Source organism: Galeopterus variegatus, unplaced genomic scaffold (genome assembly GCF_000696425.1).
Source record: "Galeopterus variegatus unplaced genomic scaffold, G_variegatus-3.0.2 Scaffold2804, whole genome shotgun sequence".
Classification (NCBI taxonomy): Eukaryota; Metazoa; Chordata; class Mammalia; order Dermoptera; family Cynocephalidae; genus Galeopterus; species Galeopterus variegatus.
In genome coordinates, this window is record NW_007728915.1 from 126,151 (window position 1) to 146,113 (window position 19,963).

The window sequence follows — 19,963 nt, forward strand, 5'->3', positions numbered from 1 at the left end:
GATGTTCCATTCACTCGTGGATTTAATCCTTCGGGACACATGGATTTTAGTGCCAACTATATACAAGTATATCAAGGATATGGGAATAAAAAAGAAATGGCCCCTTCTTCCAAATAACTTAAATTATAGTAGGGAGGTGTGCAAAAATGTGTATAGTATAATTTTGGGTACAATAGGAAGCGATAATAAATTCTGTAAAAGGAAATAAGGGGAGAAGAAATACAGAGATGGCTTGATCAAAGAGGCATCACTGTAGAACTTGAAAGAGAACTAAGCATGTACCGGGAGTGTACTCACTAGCTGCGTGACTTTGGACAAGTTACTCTACTGCTCTGAGCCTCAGTTTCCTTATTTTCCTCATTTATAATACCTACCTCAGACAGTTGTTGTGGAGATAAATCCAGTAGTGTATAGAAAGCTCCCAGCTCATCCTCGACCATAGGAAGCACTCAATAAAGGTTCGGTAGATGCAAAAACTAGGAGGCTGGCCATCCTAGGTCCTATGGCTAGCACATAGTAGCCCGTTACTTACTTAAGGAAAGAAGCAAGAACGGGTGGCAGGCACACATAGAAAAGGACATGTCCAGCCGTGGAACCCGCAGTGATGGGGGCGGGGTGTGGGGCAAGACTAAAGCCAGATCACAGAGCTGCTTGTCTGCCCTGCAGACCGTGGGGCAGTAGCATAATCTGACCTGTTCACGTAAAAAGAGCTGTCTGGAGGATGATTGAGGGAAATAAAACTAGGGGCAGGGCTCTAGTGAGAGGATGCTGCAGCTGTCCAAACAGGAGGTGAGCCTCTTTGCCAGAACTAAGACAACAGTGGTAGAGGGGTGCAGAGGGGGGACAGGTAGCCGTGAGCCTCCCATGGGAGGCGGAAATGCGGGGATCAAGAAAGGGACACAGATTTAGGACAGATCTTTCTGTGGATTTCAGTCTTGGGTCACTGGATGGATGGCGATTTTGCCTTGATAGGAATTTCGCAGTATCATTGTACCTAATACTCACTGTTTTATGTAAAAAGATTTAACTCTACAAACTCCTTTACACGATGAAACCACTGCCACAGAATGCAAGGACGAGAATCCACTGCTATAATTGCCTCGGGTCCTCATCTCAAAAATAATTAATTACAAGTATTGGTCATCTTTAATGCTTATTTTAAAAGTTTTCCTGATGCTCAGATGTGATTGGATTTGTTAGCAAACAAACAAACATAATGTAAGAACCCTGGGGACTTGATTCAGTATCGTATTTTTTTTTGTACCGAGTTTTATAGAAAATCTTGTTAAAACTATTGAATACAGCCTTGATTGAAGGAGTCTGTTTATATACATGGTAAAAGAGAGCAGCAAATAAAATCCCCACAGGGCCTCAGTGGTGGGGACAGGACTGGCAAGACTGTAAATCAGAGCCTTCGTCATGTTCACAATTGCAATGAGATAATGCATGAGCCGGAAAAGCAAGGAAGGATTTATGGTGGTTCTAAATTACTCCCTAACCTGGTCTGTGTGTGAGTCTTGAATCTTAGAAGGAGAAGAAAATTGAAAATAGTCCAAGCTTTCTTCAGTAAGCCCGGTGCAGCATAACAAATGTCGATTTATAAAAACTTGTTGTGACAACTATTTACTGAATATTTGTATAATCTTAAGTATGAAATAAAAATATTTAAAAAGTAGATATTCAAGTTCAAGAGACTGTGAGGGCTCTGCAGGGGGGTCAGTACTAAGAATTGTGGGATCTTATTCTGACATGTTCTTTTAGTTTCTTTTTTTACCTGTAAGTTTCTTCTTCAGATGGTTGAGAAAGGCCCCAATTGTCATATGTAACAAATATTCTATCGAGCAGCAGGATTTATGTTGTGGTTATGATTTGACATATGACTGAATTTAGGTTTTTGTTAACATTATAAAATGAACAATCACATTATATTCTCATTATTTGCTTATTAACAGTCAATTCTCTGGTTTATACACTAAACTAAGATTATAATGTAAGTTGTTATTTACAACCACTGATTAGTACTACCTGATTGTCATTCAGTCATTGATCGAAGGTCTGCTATTTAATGCTGTTCAGTAGTAGAGTAGTGAATAAAATAAACACAGTCCCCGTTTTTGTGGAGCATGAGGCAGGCAACTATATACACAAATAAATACATCATTATGAATTACTAGAACAGCAATGAAAGAAAAGAATTGAGGGCCGGCCCGGTGGCGCACTGGATAGTGCGCCGCTTGGGAAGCGCGGCGGCGCTCCTGCCTGAGGGTTCGGATCCCACATGCGGACCGGTTCCCGCTCACTGGCTGAGCGAGGCGCGGGAGCAACACCGAGGGGTGCGATCCCGTTGCCGGTCCCCGGTCCGGTACGGGGGCACCACTGAGGGTTGCGATCCGTTGCCCGACACGGAAAAAGACAAAAGACAAAAAAAAAAAAAAAGAAAAGAATTGAGGGCCGGCGCGGTGGCGCACTGGATAGTGCGCCGCTTGGGAAGCGCGGCGGCGCTCCTGCCTGAGGGTTCGGATCCCACATGCGGACCGGTTCCCGCTCACTGGCTGAGCGAGGCGCGGGAGCAACACCGAGGGGTGCGATCCCGTTGCCGGTCCCCGGTCCGGTACGGGGGCACCACTGAGGGTTGCGATCCGTTGCCCGACACGGAAAAAGACAAAAGACAAAAAAAAAAAAAAAAAAAAAAAAAAAAAAAAAAAGAAAAGAATTGAGTGGCATGAGTGAGAACAGGGGAATCTTATTCAGTTCTATCTATGAAAGGATGTTATTCTGAGAAAGGAATACAAGATAAAGTTGAAAAACTGCAGAAGAGTTAGCCAGACAGGGCGGATCCTTTTATCGTTATATAACGGCCTTCTTTGTCTCTTTTTACAGTTTTTGGTTTACAGTCTATTTTGTCCTAGATAAGAATAGCTATTCCTGCCTGGTTTTGGTTTCCGTTTGCATGGTATATCTTTTCCATCCCTTTGCTATTAGTCGGTATAAGTCTTTACAGGTGGGGTGAGTTTCCTGTGGGAAGCATGTAGTTGGGTCTTATATTTAATCCACTCAGCCAGTCTATGTCTTTTGAGTGGGGAGTTAAGTCCATTGACCTTGAACATTGCTATTGACAGGTATTATCTTATTCCTGGCATTGCATTGATTTTCGTTTGGATGTTTTAGATATCTTTCATTAACTGTCTTCAGTGTGCATTGGTTTTTTGAGGTGGTAAGATACAGTTCCTTCCTCTTTCTCGTGTGCATATCACCTCTACTGGTGGGTTTTGTTCTCTCTCATGTATTCATGGTGATTATTATTGTTTCTGGACTCCAGAAGCAGGACTATCTTGAGGATTTCTTGCAGGCCTCATCATGTGGTGGTGAACTCCTGCAGTTTTTGTTTGTCTGGAAATACACTATTTCTCCTTCATTTCTGAAGGACAGCCTTTCTGGGTATAGTTTTCTCAGTCGGCAGCTTTCTTCTTTTAGTACTTTGAATATATCAGCTCCTTCTCTTCTGGCCTGTAAGATTTCTGCTGAGAAATCTGCTGTCTGAGTGAGACTCCCTTACAGGTGACTTGATGCCAAGCAAACACTTGGAGAAAGATTTTCTAGAAGAGAGAACAGCATTATGAAGCCATAGGGTAGAAAATGTACTAGGGAGGTAGAGGGAGAACGGAATGAGGTAAGAATGCTGAGGTGGAAAGGGGGCCAGATATGCAGGGAGTTTCTAGGTCACATTAAGGATTTTGAATTTTATCCTATGGGAAAGGAGACGCCATTGAATGATTTTAAAGTAAAGAAATATGCGAGTTTTACAATTTTGGATTGTAAATTTTGTTTTAAAAACATTCCTCAGCAGAGTTAAGTGATGTTGCAAAGGTTTTTAGGTGACTGTGAAATCCCTTTTTCTGGTAAATTGAACTGTGTTCCTGTTAGAACTTCATACGTGTCTTCTACCGTCTCACAGCATAGCTGGTGTTATCCCATTATCCATCAGCATTACATTACTATCCTACTAAACTTAAATTTGGAAGTAGCACTGAACATAGTATATAAATATACTTGTAAATCAGTAAGAAAAATGTTTAATGGAAAAAAGCAGGCAAAAGATATGAGAAGATCAAAAAACATTCAAAAAGTGTTAAACTCAATAGTAACTGGGAAAAATGTAAACCCATACAACAATGAGGTATTATTTTTTATCTGACCAACTGGCAAAAAATTTTATGTTTGGTGATAGCAAGTGAAAGCAAGGGTTTGGACCCACATTCACACTCATCCACTGCTGGTAATGTGTAAATGCTACACCTACTTTAGAGGTATTTGCCAGTCTCTACTAAAACAAAAATGTACATACCCTGTAACCCAGAAATTCCACTTCTGGGCATAAACTCTAGGGTTCTACACACACATTTACACAAGCGGGAATACTTCTATGTAACGATATTCATTGCAACATTGTAATAGCAGAAATGTATACAAAACCAATAACAGAATAGTTAAACTATGGCACATCCATATTCTGAAATACTTGGCAGTATTTAAAAAATATGAGTTACAGCTAAGTCGCTAACATGGATAGATTATCCAAGAGACTGAAAAAAGCAAGTTGCAGAAGGTTGCATTCCAGCTATGTTAAATACGCAAACACACACAATAAAACTACATTTTTTTACAGGTGCACATGTTTGTAAAAGCAAAGAAACAGTTTGGGTAAGAAATTTTCATTTATATTTAACATTTTAATTTTTTAAGGGAATAAATCTTTCATGTTTTACTGTTTTTATTCCTGTTCCTAATAAAATTATCAAACTAATTCCATGCAGATATAAATTATTCTGGTTCATTGAGTGTTAAGAAATAACCATTTACCTTTACTTTGAGTTGTAAGAACAGAATTTAAGGTTGGGTATGTGGATACTGCTGACTTTTCAGCAACTGTCTTGAAAAATATTTTAGTTTATCTCTGGATAAAAATTTAAGCAGTAGGAATATTTGTAAAATTGGAACCTTTCATTAAAATGTTCAGGTGAAATCAAGGTTATCCAGAAATCCCATTTTATTTCAAGACTTAAAAATCAAATTTTTCTTTAAAAAAATTAATCAGAATTATAAAAGTGATCCTATTGCTACTACTGCTTGTATTTATTTCTATGTAAGCCTCCTCCTACCAATTCCCCTTGCTAGCTCCTTGAGGACAGGCATGTTAACTTGTTAATTGATGCCAGTACAGTGCTCCACTTCCTTTTGGGCATATGCTCTATTACTTAATGGCTTTGATTCAGCGGCTTCTCTGAACTTTAATCCTGCAGGATACACAGGTGCCCAGTGTGAGACTGACATCAATGAATGCAGCAGTAACCCCTGCTGGTCTGATGGCGAATGTGTGGAGCTGTCCTCAGAGAAACACTATGGACATGTTGCTGGGCTGCCTTCCTCATTCAGCTACCATGAAGCCTCAGGTTATGTCTGCATCTGTCAGCATGGATTCACAGGTGAGGCCAGGGAGACAAGACATGACTTGGCTTTCTGGCATTTTATGGCAGACCATGGATTTAACCAGATGGTGTTTTAGCAACAAGAGCTGTGCTGTGTAAACCCTGTTGCTATGGTGCAAAGGGTCCCCCTTGTGGGCATGAAAAACATCTTCTTTCACATATCATGAGGAAAATGTTAAAAATAAGGGTAGCAGGGGTATATGGAAGGGAAAATATTTTTATACATTGTACTGGGAATTGGAGTGCATCTCAAATTGTTCACCTTATAAACAGAAAATGTTTGAATTTTGCCTATTAAATTTGATAATGATGTTAAATGTTATGTGTTTAAATTTGCTAAAATTTATCTATATTTACACTAGGGACAATTATGCAGTCTCAAGTAATCCTCCTCAATGACTCTATAGCTAAAGTCCTTCCATACATCAAATTTAAATTGCTCTATCTTTTCTGACAGCATTCTTACTCAAAAACCCAGAGGAAATTTACACGTGTTTTCCAATGAACAGTTATGTTTGTGTCAAAACTTTCAGAATTTTTGAGACAGTCCTCAATCTGTTAATGAGTAGCAATTTACTCAAAATTGCATGAATACCACTGAGAAAACTAATTATGTTCTAGATGTCTTGTTTCCTTTTCAATAGATTAGGTGATACCCCCAGAAAACATTTTAGTTGTTATTGGGAATTTCTGAGAAAAGTAAATGAGGTATAAGAAAAACAGAGGGAGTCTATTTATACTTAGATTTCCCTTTTTGCTTTTAATGTTTCTGTTTTGAAGTTTAACAGTCTTTGGCTTGTGGTAGTGTTTGCCGTGAGGTTGCTGTGGAAGATGTTTACTTCTTTATTCATTGTACTCTCAGTGAGAACACATAGCAGGAAAACCTCTCTGGTGTCCATTTCAAGATAAGTGGTCGTGAGGTTGCTGTGGAAGATGTTTACTTCTTTATTCACTGTACTCTCAGTGAGAACACATAGCAGGAAAACCTCTCTGGTGTCCATTTCAAGATAAGTGGTATTTACCCTTCTAGCTTTCATGCTTTTTACCTTAATTTTTAAAAAGGCATACAAGTAAATCTTGATAAGTGATTAAAAAGCGTGAAATAAACCTTGTAACACATAAACCTTGTAGACTGCTAGAAATGAACATGAGGGCTGCAAACATATAGGTCTTTCTGGAATATATTTCTGTGTTTATCTAACCCCTGGGAATATTTAAATTTCCTGTTTCTATTTCTTGCTCTTGCCTCTTTTTTGTTTCTTTTTTCTTTCTAAACTATTTGATTTTAGTACAGTGTATGCATTTTTGTCAGCTACTTTAAATCCTTCTTGAAACAAGGTGGGGGGTTATAATTGTTATTCAAATGTTGGATTTAGGGTTATAAAGAAGGGATTCTATCAAAGTCGGAGGCCATTGCTGATACTGCCTCATTGAATAAAAGGACCTGGGTAACCAATGGATCTGCGCATCCAAACAGGAGAGGCAGTAGAATATTCTGGAAAAGTTGTTGGACTTGATTTCTGAAGACCTGTCAAGAATGACTAAGTTAAGATGTCCTGGCTGTCCCAAATCTCTGTGGCATAATAAAATAGTTTATTTTTCACTCATGTGAATTCTAAAAATGGGTTCCCATCATCAATTGTCCTCCAAATGGTGATTCAGGGTCACAGCCTCCTATCTTTAAAATGTGACTCCCAAATTTGCCATGCTTTTCTGCAGCATGCCAGAGGAGAAGGAAGAAAAATGAAGCATGACACCTGCAAGTTATATGAACCAAGCCCTACAAATAATGCATGTCTCTTCTAACCACATTCCATTGGTCAAAATTTAGTCATATGACCACACTTAACTTCAGCAAAGACTGGAAAATCTAGTCTTGCTATGTACCTAAAATAAAGAGAAAACAGGTTTCGTGAACAGCTGTCCAATTCTCTGGAATTAGCAGATTGGGGATACACACCTAGATCTTCTGATCCTAAATTTATCCTCTTATCTACTATGTCACATATTTTTTCATATCTGAACATGTTTTTCTTTATTTCCTGTATTTTTTAATTAAACTTTTAAAATGATAATAGCAGATTCACATGTAGTTATAAAAATAATACAGGGAGGCTCGTGTGTACTTTATCCCATTTCCCCAATGCTAACATGTTGCAAAACTATTGCACAATGTCAACTATGAGATTGACCCAGGTAGAGTCCACATACAGAACAAGTCTGTCTGTCATCACAAGGATCCCACCTCTCTCCCATCCCTTCATACCTGATCCCTAGCAAATACTAATCTGTTCTTCATTTCCATAATTTTGTCACTTCAAGAATGCTATGTAAATGCAATCATACAGTATATAAACTTTTGGAATAGGTTTTTTCCACTCAGCATAATTCTTTGGAGATTGATTCAGGTTTTGTGTATCAATCGTTTGTTCCTTTATATTGCTAAGTAATATTTCACAGTATCTATGTATCACAGGTTTTTTAACCACTTACCCACTGAAGGACATCTGGATTATTTTCAGTTTTTGACTATTATGAATGAAGCTGCTATAAATATTTTTGTACAGGCTTTTATGTGAATATGAATATTCATTTCTTTGGGATAAATGCCCAGTAGTGAAATTGCTGGATCGTATGGTAATTGCATATTTCATTTTCTAAGAAACTACCAAACTGGTTTTCCTGAGTGTCTGTACCATTTTACATTCCCACTGGCAATGTATTAGTGATCTGATTTGTTTGCATCCTCACCAGCATTTGGTGTTGTCACTATTTTTTTTTTTTTAATTTTAGCAATTTTAGTAGGTACTTAGGATATCTCATTATGGTTTTAATTTGCATTTCCCTAATGGCTAGTGATAATGAATGTCTTTTCATGTGCTTATTTGACATCTCTTTATCTTTTTCAGCAACATGTCTCTATAATTTTAGCAATTTTAGTAGGTACTTAGGATATCTCATTATGGTTTTAATTTGCATTTCCCTAATGGCTAGTGATGATGAATGTCTTTTCATGTGCTTATTTGACATCTCTTTATCTTTTTCAGCAACATGTCTCTATGTGTTTTGCCTATTTTCTAATTGTATTGTTTTATTATTGTTGAGTAATTCTTTGCCTACAGACTTTGGGCGTTTTTTATTAAGTTTATACCCAAGCATTTCATTTTCTTCAGAGTGAATGTAAATAGTATTGTGTTTTAAATTTTGCTTCTATATTTTAGTTTTTGTGTTGGGAAAGGCAGTCACATGCATGCAGTCTTTAGACCCCCACTCAACCATCTAAGAATGAGCCTGGAATATTCTTTGGGCTTGGAACACTTCCTTTCCAAGAGGTAGAGGCTTCACAGTCTGTGCCGGACTTATCTCCAGTGTGGGAATATCTTCCCCTGTTTCAGACTCAATGTGTGCCCCTTTGCTCTGCTTAAGCATGTGCATCTTATGGCACCTGGCTAACCCCACTGCTATATCTGTCCTTTGCCGGGGAGGGGACAAGGTCCTTTTGCTGCAGCACAAGAGGGATGCTTGTAGTCAATTGCCTTGTATCTGCTGCCTGTTCACGGGGAACCAACACTCACTACTAAGCTGATCTTGCTCTGTCTCTTCTCTATGTGAGTAAAATGATGTTCCATCCAAACAGTGCTTGAATGCATTGTGTTTTCCTTGGTGACTCTGATACCAAAGCACAGTGGGAAGAGGTGTCCAGACCTCTATGCCTGGTAATATGCAACAGATGCTACTTGCTCAACAGCTAGTGTATGAAAATATGATTGATTTTCGTGCTACTTGCTAAGAGTCATCACATCATGAATGGGTATTGGATTTTGTCAGATGCTTTTTCTATATCAACTGATATGATCATATAGTTTTCTTCTTTAGTCTGCTGATATGGTAGATTGTGTTGGTTCATTGTCAGATATTGAACCAGCCTTGCACACCTGGAATAAATCCCATTAGTCTTAGGTATATGTATATTTGATTTGCCAGTATTTTGTTGAGGATTTTTGCTTCTAAATTCATGAGATGTATTGGTCTGTAGTTTTGGGGGGAGTTTTTTTGTACTGTCTTTGTCTGATTTTATGATCAGGGTAGTACTGGCTTCATAAAATGAGTTGGGAAATATTTCTTCATTATCTGTTTTCTGGAAGAGAGTATGTGTTACACTTCTCACTGTGTAATGGAGACCAAAAAAAGGATTACTCAAAGCACAAAGAATGCCACGAGAAGCCTGGAGGAACTGTACCTCAGCAGCTCCTCAGTTAGAGGATTTTTTTATTGTAAAGACAAGGACATGGGCAGTGTTACAAAAGTTGTCTATGGCGAAGTATAGCTTAAACAATGGAAACCAGTAACATCAGTAAAATTAACAATGTGACATTCCAAAATACAACTGGTGAAAAGCTAAGTTGGTCAAACTGCTCGCATTATCTAAAGTACAAAGTCTCCTTAAGCAAAAGTTACATTCCTATGATAAAATCTAAGTATAATTATCTCCAAAGTGTCCAACAACAGACAGCTTGCCCCTAGCAAACATCTTTTCACATCTTTTCCTGCAGCAATTCTTAAAAATCTCTTAACAGGATCGGTATGACAACCACCTGTTAGCTCTATAATTAAAATACAATCCCATCCCTAAGCAGTGATTAGTGTTGATTAGATGGGATTTTGCCCTCTGGCTGTACGCTGTTGCCTCCTACCCAAGGGCTTTTGCCCCGTACAAGTATTTACCTAAAAACCCTATTCTAAAAATCAAGGGAGAATCAAGATTTCTAACCCTCCACAAGAATGTAAAATTTGTGTTCTTGAAATATGAAATAAACTTCTCCAGTGAAATCAATTGAGCCTGGAGAGTTCATTTTTCTGCATCTTTTGAATTACAAATTCAATTTCAGTATTGGTTATAGTACTATTCAGATGACCTATTTCTCCTTGTGTGAGTTTTGGTAGTTTGTGGATTTCAAGGGATTGATTCAATTTTTTCCTAAAAATTGTGTACTCTGCAATTATTGGGTGGAGTGTTCTAGATGAGTCTATGTCAATTAGATCATGTTGGGTTATTGCATTGATTAGATCTTCTATGTTGTTGCTAATTTTTCTGTAAAACTTATGAGCCTAATGTTGCTTTATTGTTCTTTAAATGACTGCAGGATCTGTAGAAATTTTTGCTTCATTCCTGATATTGATAATTTGTATCTTCTCTCTTTTTATTTTTTCCATTTTTTATAGGTTTATCAATTTCTTTGATTCTTTTTTTCCCAAGAACTAGTTTTTGTTTCATTTAGTTTCTTTGTTTTCCTGTTTTCCATTTTAATGATTTATGCTCTTTACTATTTCCTTTTTTCTGCTTGTTTTTAATATACTTTGCAATAAAAGCAAAATAAAAATAAAAAAAATAAAATTTCTAGCTACTTGGGGTAGAAACTTTTATTATTGATTTAAGGCCTCTTCTCTCTTCTAATATAAACATAGAATAAATTTGACTTTCAATACAACTTCAGCTGCACCCCACATATTTCAATATGTAATACTTTCATTTTAATGTAGTTATTTGTATTTTTAAAATTTCTTTAGAGACTTCTTCTTTCCTCCTGGATTATTTAGGAGTAAGAGTTGTATTATTTAATTTATAAGTGTTTGTAGATTTTTGTCTTGTCTCTCTGTTATTGGTTTCTAGTTTGATGCCACTATGGTTAGAGAACACACTCTGTATGATTGCAATTACTTCAAATTTGTTGAGGTTTTTTTTTTTTTAGTGTAGTTGATTTTCATGTCCCTTTGCTGATTCCTCTCTCCCCCCTCCCATTTGCTGTGTATTTATTTATTTATTTTTAGCTCCCACAAATAAGTGAGAACATGGTATTTCTCTTTCTGTGTCTTACTTATTTCACTTAATATAATTTTTTCTAAGTCCATCCATGTTGCTGTAAATGGCAGTATTTCATTCTTTTTTATAGCAGAGTAGAATTCCACTGTGGAGATATACGACCCTTTCCATATCCACTCACCTAATGATGGACATTTGGGCTGGTCCCAACTCTTGGCTTTTGTAAATGGTGCTTCAATAAACATTAGAGTACAGGTATCCCTTTGACATGATAATTTACATTTGTCTGGGTATATTCCCAGCAGTGGAATAGCTGGGTCATATGATAGATTTTTCTGTAATTGTTTGAGGAGCCTCCAAACCATTTTCCATAAAGGCCGTACCATTTTGCAGTCCCACCAACAGTGTAGGAGGGTTCCTTTTTCTCCACAACTTCGCCAGCATTTATCATTCTCAGTCTTGCTATAGCTTCAAATTCCTCTAGTGTGCATATTGTTACCTGTCTCTTGACTTTGGACTTTCCTAAGCACTCCTCAGAAGAAGAAGTTTGTGTCCTGCAACTCTTTCTCCTGTAATCCATTGTTACTTTACTAGAGAGCCATTAGTGTGGTGGTTAGGGGTCGGGATGAGTAGTGCTCTGTAACCTTCCAATTAAATCTTAGCCTCTTATTTGACCTGTATCTCAGGGCTGTTACCTTCACAAGTATTTCTCCAGTAGTAAAATTTTCCCCCGTGCCCCCTGCTCCCTTTCCATTACTTTCCATATTCCCAGTATGAACTTAAAGATCTGACCCCTGTTGACTGTTTTCTTCCAGACAAGAAGTCTGGAGGAAGCTCAAGTAAGAATTCCCTCCTCCCAGTTGGAGTAAAGCTCTTTCAAAGTTCTTTCTTCCTTTGTTATGTTTTTATTCTTGCACAGAGCATCACAAATGCCCTTTCATATAGCATGCAATCAGTTACTGATTATTAAAAATGAAATATTTTACCATTTATTCAGTACTTTAGGATACATAGAGAGAAAGAAAAAGGCCAAATGGTCTTTATTGATGATTTTACAGTATTGGCATACAAAACGCCATGTTATACCACTTGAATAATTTTTAATTCAAGGCCAGATGGGCTTTTGGAGTCAAATGACCTGGGTTGGAATATCAGCTCTTTCATTTCCTGTGAGGACTTTTCCAAGTTTCTTGACTTTGCTGAGCCACATTTTCATGACTATGTCATGAAGATAATGACAGTACCTGTATGTAAATGTTTATTTAATCAACACATTAAATTATGACTATGTGCAAGGTAATTTGCAAGATGCATTTTTATATGGGCTAATTTAAATCTCATATAAGCCTTCTGAATTTGATATTTTTCATTTTACTCACTGCGAGAAACTAATAAGTATCATAATTCCTCCTTCTCTGAAATGTTCAGCTATATATCTGCTCTGTAATTTCCATACAGTTTTTTTCTTTATTATTTATTTGCATCATGGACATAGTTTGAAATACGTATTTGTTGCTGGGAGACACACGCACAGATTTCTAAATGTGGCTCTATTATCAAAATGTTTATCTGGTGAGGAAGTTTACCAACTGTTAGTAACCCCTATCAAGATGATATCACCCTTTTCTGTGGCTGTGTCTTCTATTCCCGTGTCTCAGCTGTACTTGGCTGGGTAAACAGTCATGTTTCTGTTTAAGACATACATGTTATATCGGGACATGGAGGTTTGTAGTTGTTAGCAGAGTTCTCTATCACTGCCCTAATGAGATGATGTATTTATTTCTATAATAATAAACATAACCCTAAAATGAATCATAAATAGACTATATGTTTTGCATATTTCTGTACCCAGTACTTCATCTATAACTGAAAGATAAATAATCTTTTTGTTTCACATCATCTTCTTTCTATTTTCTTAAGTATCCATGATATTTAAAAGCAGCCGTCATAATTTATACTAATTTCTTACAACAAAATTGCCTACAGAAATCAATTAGTCTTGTACTAAATTTTTCATCTAACACATTATTGCTCTCTCCAGTTCACTCACACATAATGAGTATGATCAACTCTCTCTCTCCTTATTAATAATTTTCACTTTATCAAGCCAATAATATTGATTTTTCTCTTTATTTATGTCTTACAGATAATGCAGGAAATAAAATAAAATAGGTGGACCAATAATCTCATCTATTATCCTGGTGATATTTCTAAGGAAAAGGTGAAAAACTAGTGTTGTAAGTGACGGTGTAAGATTCAACGTCCCTGATAACACCATTCAAAGTTGAAGGTAGAAATAGCCGTCAGCCATTGGAAGCAATTAAGAATAATTATAATGAATTCTGCTTCTGCCCATGATGAACAAACTAGTACTGAACGAACCTTCCCATCACAAACTGTAAAACTGGACAGAACATATGCAGCAACTGTTTCAGACACTGGGCTTTGGGCAGAACAGAATGCACTTTTGACAGAGGGAAAACATGTGAGGTGAGCCCCTCAATCCCTCAAGCTTTCTGCCTTGAGAAACTTTCAAAATTGGCGTGAATTAGAGAGTTAAGAGTTCAGCAGAACATGGAAGTCTATTGAGATGAGGAGACAGAAATTGGAAATTGGGCTACTGAGGGAGTGAAATTTATGGGACAGAATACTAAAGAGAAGAGAAGTTGCAATAAAAAAAAAAAAAAAAAAAAAAAAAAAGGAGCTCCAGAATTTGGAAATTCCCACTGGGTCTTCAAGTTGTGCACATATACAGGGAGGCTCTGGAGACCAGCAGAGAGCAGCTGCTGGGGACCTGTGGAATGAAGAGTTGAGGAGGATATAGCAATAGCAATACTGACAGCACAGAGTGCAAAGACCTGGCCGAACTCCCAGTCATTCAACTGAATACACCAGAAAGGCCAGGCTTAAGGTGAAAAGCACCTCCAGCCCTCAGAATAAGGGATTCTCTAGGCTCGTTAGGCCAAAATAGGATCAGCATATTTAGCTGTGGTTGTTATGCACTTCACCACATATATTTAAAACCTCTGCTCACTTTTTGGGGTTATGAGAATGTTCTAAAACTGATTGTCATGATGATTGCACCTTTCTGTGGATATACTAAAAATCATTGATTTGTATACATTGGGTGAATTATATGGTTTATGAATTATATCTCAATAATGCTGTTAAAATTTTAAAACTGTAAATTTGTGTATATTATTTCCAGGTGTAAAATTATCTCAGTCAGTAAATACACACCCACATGCTTGTGTGTGTTTAAATACACACACACAAATGCATACATACATATATATGTACATACATACATATATGCAAATGAGAATACATAAATTTGATAGCTTGTGAAGCTTCTTCACATATGGATACCATCTTAAAGCTCCTTCCAATAACATGTTTTAAACCTAGCAGCTACCCAGCGTCTCCAAGATTTAGGTTTTATACTGTTCATGAAAGTCCAACCTTTTACTGGAATCTTTTCCCGTTCTCCCCCAGCATCCTTCCCAAGACAAAAATGACCTATGTCTCTCTAATTCTCCCCAATTTTATACCCATGAAGAGCTACATACACATCTTACCTCTTCCTAGCCTTACTGCTTTTAGATGAAATGCTCATATTGTCTTTCCCAAAATGTTCAGTATAACAAGGCTTTTCCCATCTGCCTGGATGGATCTCCTTTGCTGCAGTTTTATCCACTGATAAAAGGAGATAGAATAAAAGTGGAACACCATGGTTTTTGAACCACAAAGGATTAGGGAATTCTTTACCATGGAATCTATATGGAAATTTCTCTCACACACACACACACACAACACACACACAAACACGTGCACACACACACAGACACACATACTTTTGTAATCATGGTTCTTTCCAAAGGGAAATTTAAATTATAAGCCCTATTCATGTAATAACATCAGGAGCAAAGGTCAAGACTTGCAAGTTGGGCCATTTCTACATTTTCTGACAGCAACATCTCTCAGCTGAATTCATAAGAATGCAGGAGTAGCTGTCACCTTTGTGAAATAAATTGTTTCCAAATCTATACCTTCAGCCCTGTCTCTAGGTCTAAAGCAGAACTCACAATATTCTGGTATACAACATATGCCTGCATAATAATATAAAAATATTTGGTTTCCTTTTTCTCATTTTCTCACTTCCCCACACACGTGAGTTCTTCTTAGGATCATTTGCCAAATTAACCACTTGATTCAAAGCCATGTCTTAGGATCCAATTCTGGGGAGCTGAATCCAAGACAATTCCCTAGCTCACACCCTGCCCACATCTTTCAATTACCAGCATTACAGAGCCCAAACTTCTTGGCTTACACAGCCTTTGTTGACTCACTGTATTTGTCACTTCTAGAATTTTTTCCTTAACATATTCCCCAAGGGACAATCTGTTACAGCCAAACTAGTCCTGTTTTTCCTCCATACCCACCTCAGATTCTTCTATCCCTGCTCTTACATTCATGCTATTACCCATACTTGGAATTTCCCGTAATAGAGTGATTAAAATCATCGACTCTGAAGTCAGGTTCCTTGCATTTATATCCTGGTTCTGCCACTTACTAGCTGTGTGTTCTTTATAAAGTTGCTTGGTCTCTCTGTGCTCTCATCTCATCTATTTTGCAGGGATTATAATAGTACCAAACTTATGAAGTGACTGTGAAATTTTAAAAACTAGTGCTTAGACTAGTACCTCATTCCTTGGTAAATACTCTGTAAATGTAGCTATTATTCTCCCCATCTCCAAGCCTTATCATCCTTCAAAGCTCTATCTCAGGAACACAAAATTTGAACCAACAGCTGTATATAAGCATTGCCTCTCTTGAAGTCTCTCTTTGCATTTATTTTCTATCACTATTATAAGTAAATATATTTAATTCCCCTATAACTGTAAGCTCCTAAGGAAGCATCTATTTAAGTGCTTAGCACATAGTACTATTCAATAAATATTTCATGAACGATTTCACTTACACCACAAAATAATAATTAAAATATATAGCACATTTAATGCACGTCAATTTATAAGATCTTAACCAATTCAACTCACAAGAGCAATAGGATACCCTCAATTTATAGCTGCATTTTACCCTCAGGAAATAAATCATAAATTAAAACTGTGGAAGTTAAGTAATATAATAGTCCCATCTCATCTGCTCATCTCTACTAAATAGAAGCCTTGATTCTGCTGTGGAGATTCGCTTGTCACAAGAAAAATGCTGTGATAAATGGATAGACTAGACCTGGTTTTCCCTGCTGTTGTCATTGCCCATGGTACACAAACCCCTAGGCCAAAATATTATTTCCAATTACCCCTTATGTTTATGAATTGCGTAGAAACTTTAATGAGCCCAAACACTCACAAGGAAACATTATTTTTATTCAAACATATGTCTCTCTGCAGTCTTTCATCTGCTTCCTAACTTAAGAATCTGTTCAGTTGACATAAACAAATAATCACTACATTATGAAGGTGATTTGGAGTGCAGTTACGGGAGATAGTTTCTGCTCTACAATTGAAAAGATATTCCCCATTTACCTATCACATGAGCGCCAATCTCTAAATGCAAGTCACTGCCAATTTCTGAGACCAGGCTTCACAATATTTCAAAGCAAAATCTAGGATATTTCCACCAAAGAAATAAGAGTTGGAGCTCAGTTTTTGTTTTGTTTTATTTAATTTTCCAGTTGATATAGAATTATTGCTTTAGAAACATGGAATTGTTATGGAACTCTAATTCAGGAAGTACTTACAGTGTATTTCCTGAGTATGGGTCACTGTGCTGGGTGCTTCAAGAGATTCTATGAAAATGAGACAGAGTCTCTACCTTTCAGGAGAATTCAGAAAGTTAAGTGCTCAAACACATTTGAGATTATAATAAAATCCACATGAGAAGCAAAAGTGCCATTCAGATTAAATTGAGGAAGAGAGGTAATTCACCCAGGATAATGGCTGCTCAAGTCAAGATACAGTAGTCCCCCCTTTATTCATGGGATATAAATTCCAAGAGTCCCAGTGTATGGCTGAAACCAAGGACAGTACCAAACACTGTATCTACTATGTTTTTTTCCTATACATTCATACCTATGATAAAGTTTAATTTATAAATCAGGCACAGTAAGGGAATAGCAATAATAACTAATAATAAAATAGAACAATTGCAGTGTAACAATACACTGTAACAAAAGTTATGAGAATGTGATCTGTCTTTCTCTCTGTTTCAAAAAATTTTATAGGGCTATAACATGGTAATTGAAACCAGGGGAAAAAACTGGTTAAGAAGGGACTACCATTTATGGTATGGAGAAAGATGGGACCAGAAGGAAGAGGTAGACTGAATAGATGGAGGTGGTAAAGGAAGGGTTTGCATAAAAAATAAAGAACATGTGTGTGATCTTATTTCTGCTGGCTATCATACAATCACCCTCTTCCTGGAAAAAATAGCCCTGATTTTCCTTTGAAGAAGCACCACTTTAAGTGTGTGTTCTTTGCATGGCAGTGATGTTACCAGTGACATGTAATCTAGGTCCATCTTTCCACTTTACTGTCCGCAGAGATTAGTTTAAGAATTGGCCGTGGAGGTGTGTTCAGAGTTCATCCATCCAGAACTTTTGTTTTAGTAACTAAAAAGGAGATACCCACTCTGTCAATGATCTTGAGCATGGAAGTTTATAAGCCTGAGGCTGCTGTGAGCCATCTTCCCTATATATGGACCCTGGGACTAAAGCCAGCATAGAAACGAGAATCGGGAGATGGAGAAGACTGGGTTCTGATATCATCATTTGAGCATGGATATTAAGCCCACTTCAAACTAGCCAACCCTGGACTTCCCAGTTTCTTGAACTAATGAAGTTCTTCTGCCTAAGTTAATTTGAGTCAAGTTCTTTGTTCCTTCTAAAATAAAGGGTCCAAATTGATTCAATAAATAAATGCGTGGCTCTGGAAAAACTTATACAAGTGAAGCAATATCTCTTTGGGTAAAGAAAGGTCTCTGCTATGTAGACATTATCAAATAACTGCCAACATCTAACACTCTTAGGAAATGACATTGACTTTCAGTGTCAGACCTCAGCATATAAACTTCTGTGAAATGAATTGCAGTGAAAACAGAAAGTGAGACCAAGCCAATGAAAATTCTTTTACTGCAAAAGTCTAATTTCTTTTGCTTACCCCTATCCCCATCCCACTTGCCTTCTCCACCTAACAGGGGGTTAATTGGCACAGAAGGCTTCATCAATGCCAGATTGCCTGCTCCATCTGCTTCCGTTGTGTCAGAGAAGAGGTCATAAGTTATGGGTTGGTGGTGAGATTTGATTATGATAATGATGTAATAGCTTCCATTACTGATGGCTTCCTGTATAATTGCCTCCTCATACCCTCAGAAAAATCCTGTGAGTTATGCATCATTTTCCCATTATACAGATGGGGAAACTAAAGCTCATAAAAGTCAATTAACTTGTTCAAATTTCTACAGTATCAAAGGTCAAATGTAATAAAATCGATCTGATTCCAAGCTCCATTCCCAAGCCTTGTCCTAGCAATAATGTGTGAGTTTGCAGTGCATTGGGAGCTTTAGGGGTTTACTAAGAACTTGTCCACTGGCTCAATGGAGAGCTTGCCCAGTTGCTGTTATTGGTATGGAGGCAAACACACAACTTCATGCAGAGTCTAAAGTGGCTAAATAGATGCCCAGCAAAGCCCAGGTTCTGGGAGGGTCCACAGAGTTGAGCTACTCTGAGAACTGAATTAAGTCAAGGTAAGAACCTGAGCCTGGAATGGCCCTCTGAGTACATATCGCTTCTCAAGGAAGGTTTAAATCTTAACCAAAACTAAGGGTCTGGAACTGAGATTAGGCTAAAGGGCTTGGCCGTCCAGTGCTCAAACCACCATCTCTCATCACTGAATTTTCCTAGGGCAACTGTGCACTGGAGAGACAGGAAGTGCTGCTTCAATGAAGGAAACAGACTAGCATCTGTAAAAAACCAGCTACAAGCTGGTGTTTATATGCTTTATTTTTCTTAATTAAATGGTAGTGCATACAGCCTTTTTGTGGTAGATATTATTATCCCTGTTTTGGCAAATAAGGAAAATGAGGTTCAGAGCAGTTATGTACCATCCCTACAGTTATCAAATTAGTTTCCAAAGCCAGAATTAGACCTCTCTCGTATTTCTGGATTTAGATTACTTCATCCCACACTCTCACACACACAAACACAAGAAACCGTTTCATCAATGGGTACACACAGTTGGTTTTATTAATGCATTATAGATATTTTGGCTGGTAAGTTTGTTTTGCCCATATTATATATTTGTGGTGTGAAAATTAGTTGAGATAGCTTCTTTTTCAAAGGAAACAGAAAAACCAACCTTTTTTTTTTTCCTTTAAATTTTTATTTTGTCAATATACAATGTGGTTGATTATTATGGCCCATCACAGAAACCTCCCTCCCCCCTCCCTCTCCCCCCTCCCACCCAGGAATGTCCTTTCCATTTGCGTGTTGTAACAATTTGGAAGAAAATTGTAGTTGTTATATCTTCTTCATCCCCACCCCCGGTTTTGTGTGTGTGTGTGTGGGTGTGTGTGAGTGAATTTATTTATTTATTTTTACCTCCCACCAATAAGTGAGAACATGTGGTATTTCTTTTTC

General features: G+C 37.4%; 1 protein-coding gene across 1 annotated transcript in view; it reads left to right on the forward strand.

Annotated features, from left to right (window-relative positions):
• The window catches only part of LOC103598964 (protein crumbs homolog 1-like), a 105,139-nt gene extending 99,576 nt beyond the window's left edge, over positions 1 to 5,563 (forward strand). Inside the window, exon 5 of the mRNA XM_008583034.1 lies at positions 5,301 to 5,563. Coding sequence (XP_008581256.1) covers positions 5,301 to 5,563 — 263 coding nt within the window. The remainder of the gene's footprint in view (positions 1 to 5,300) is intronic.
• Positions 5,564 to 19,963: the final 14,400 nt, after the last annotated feature.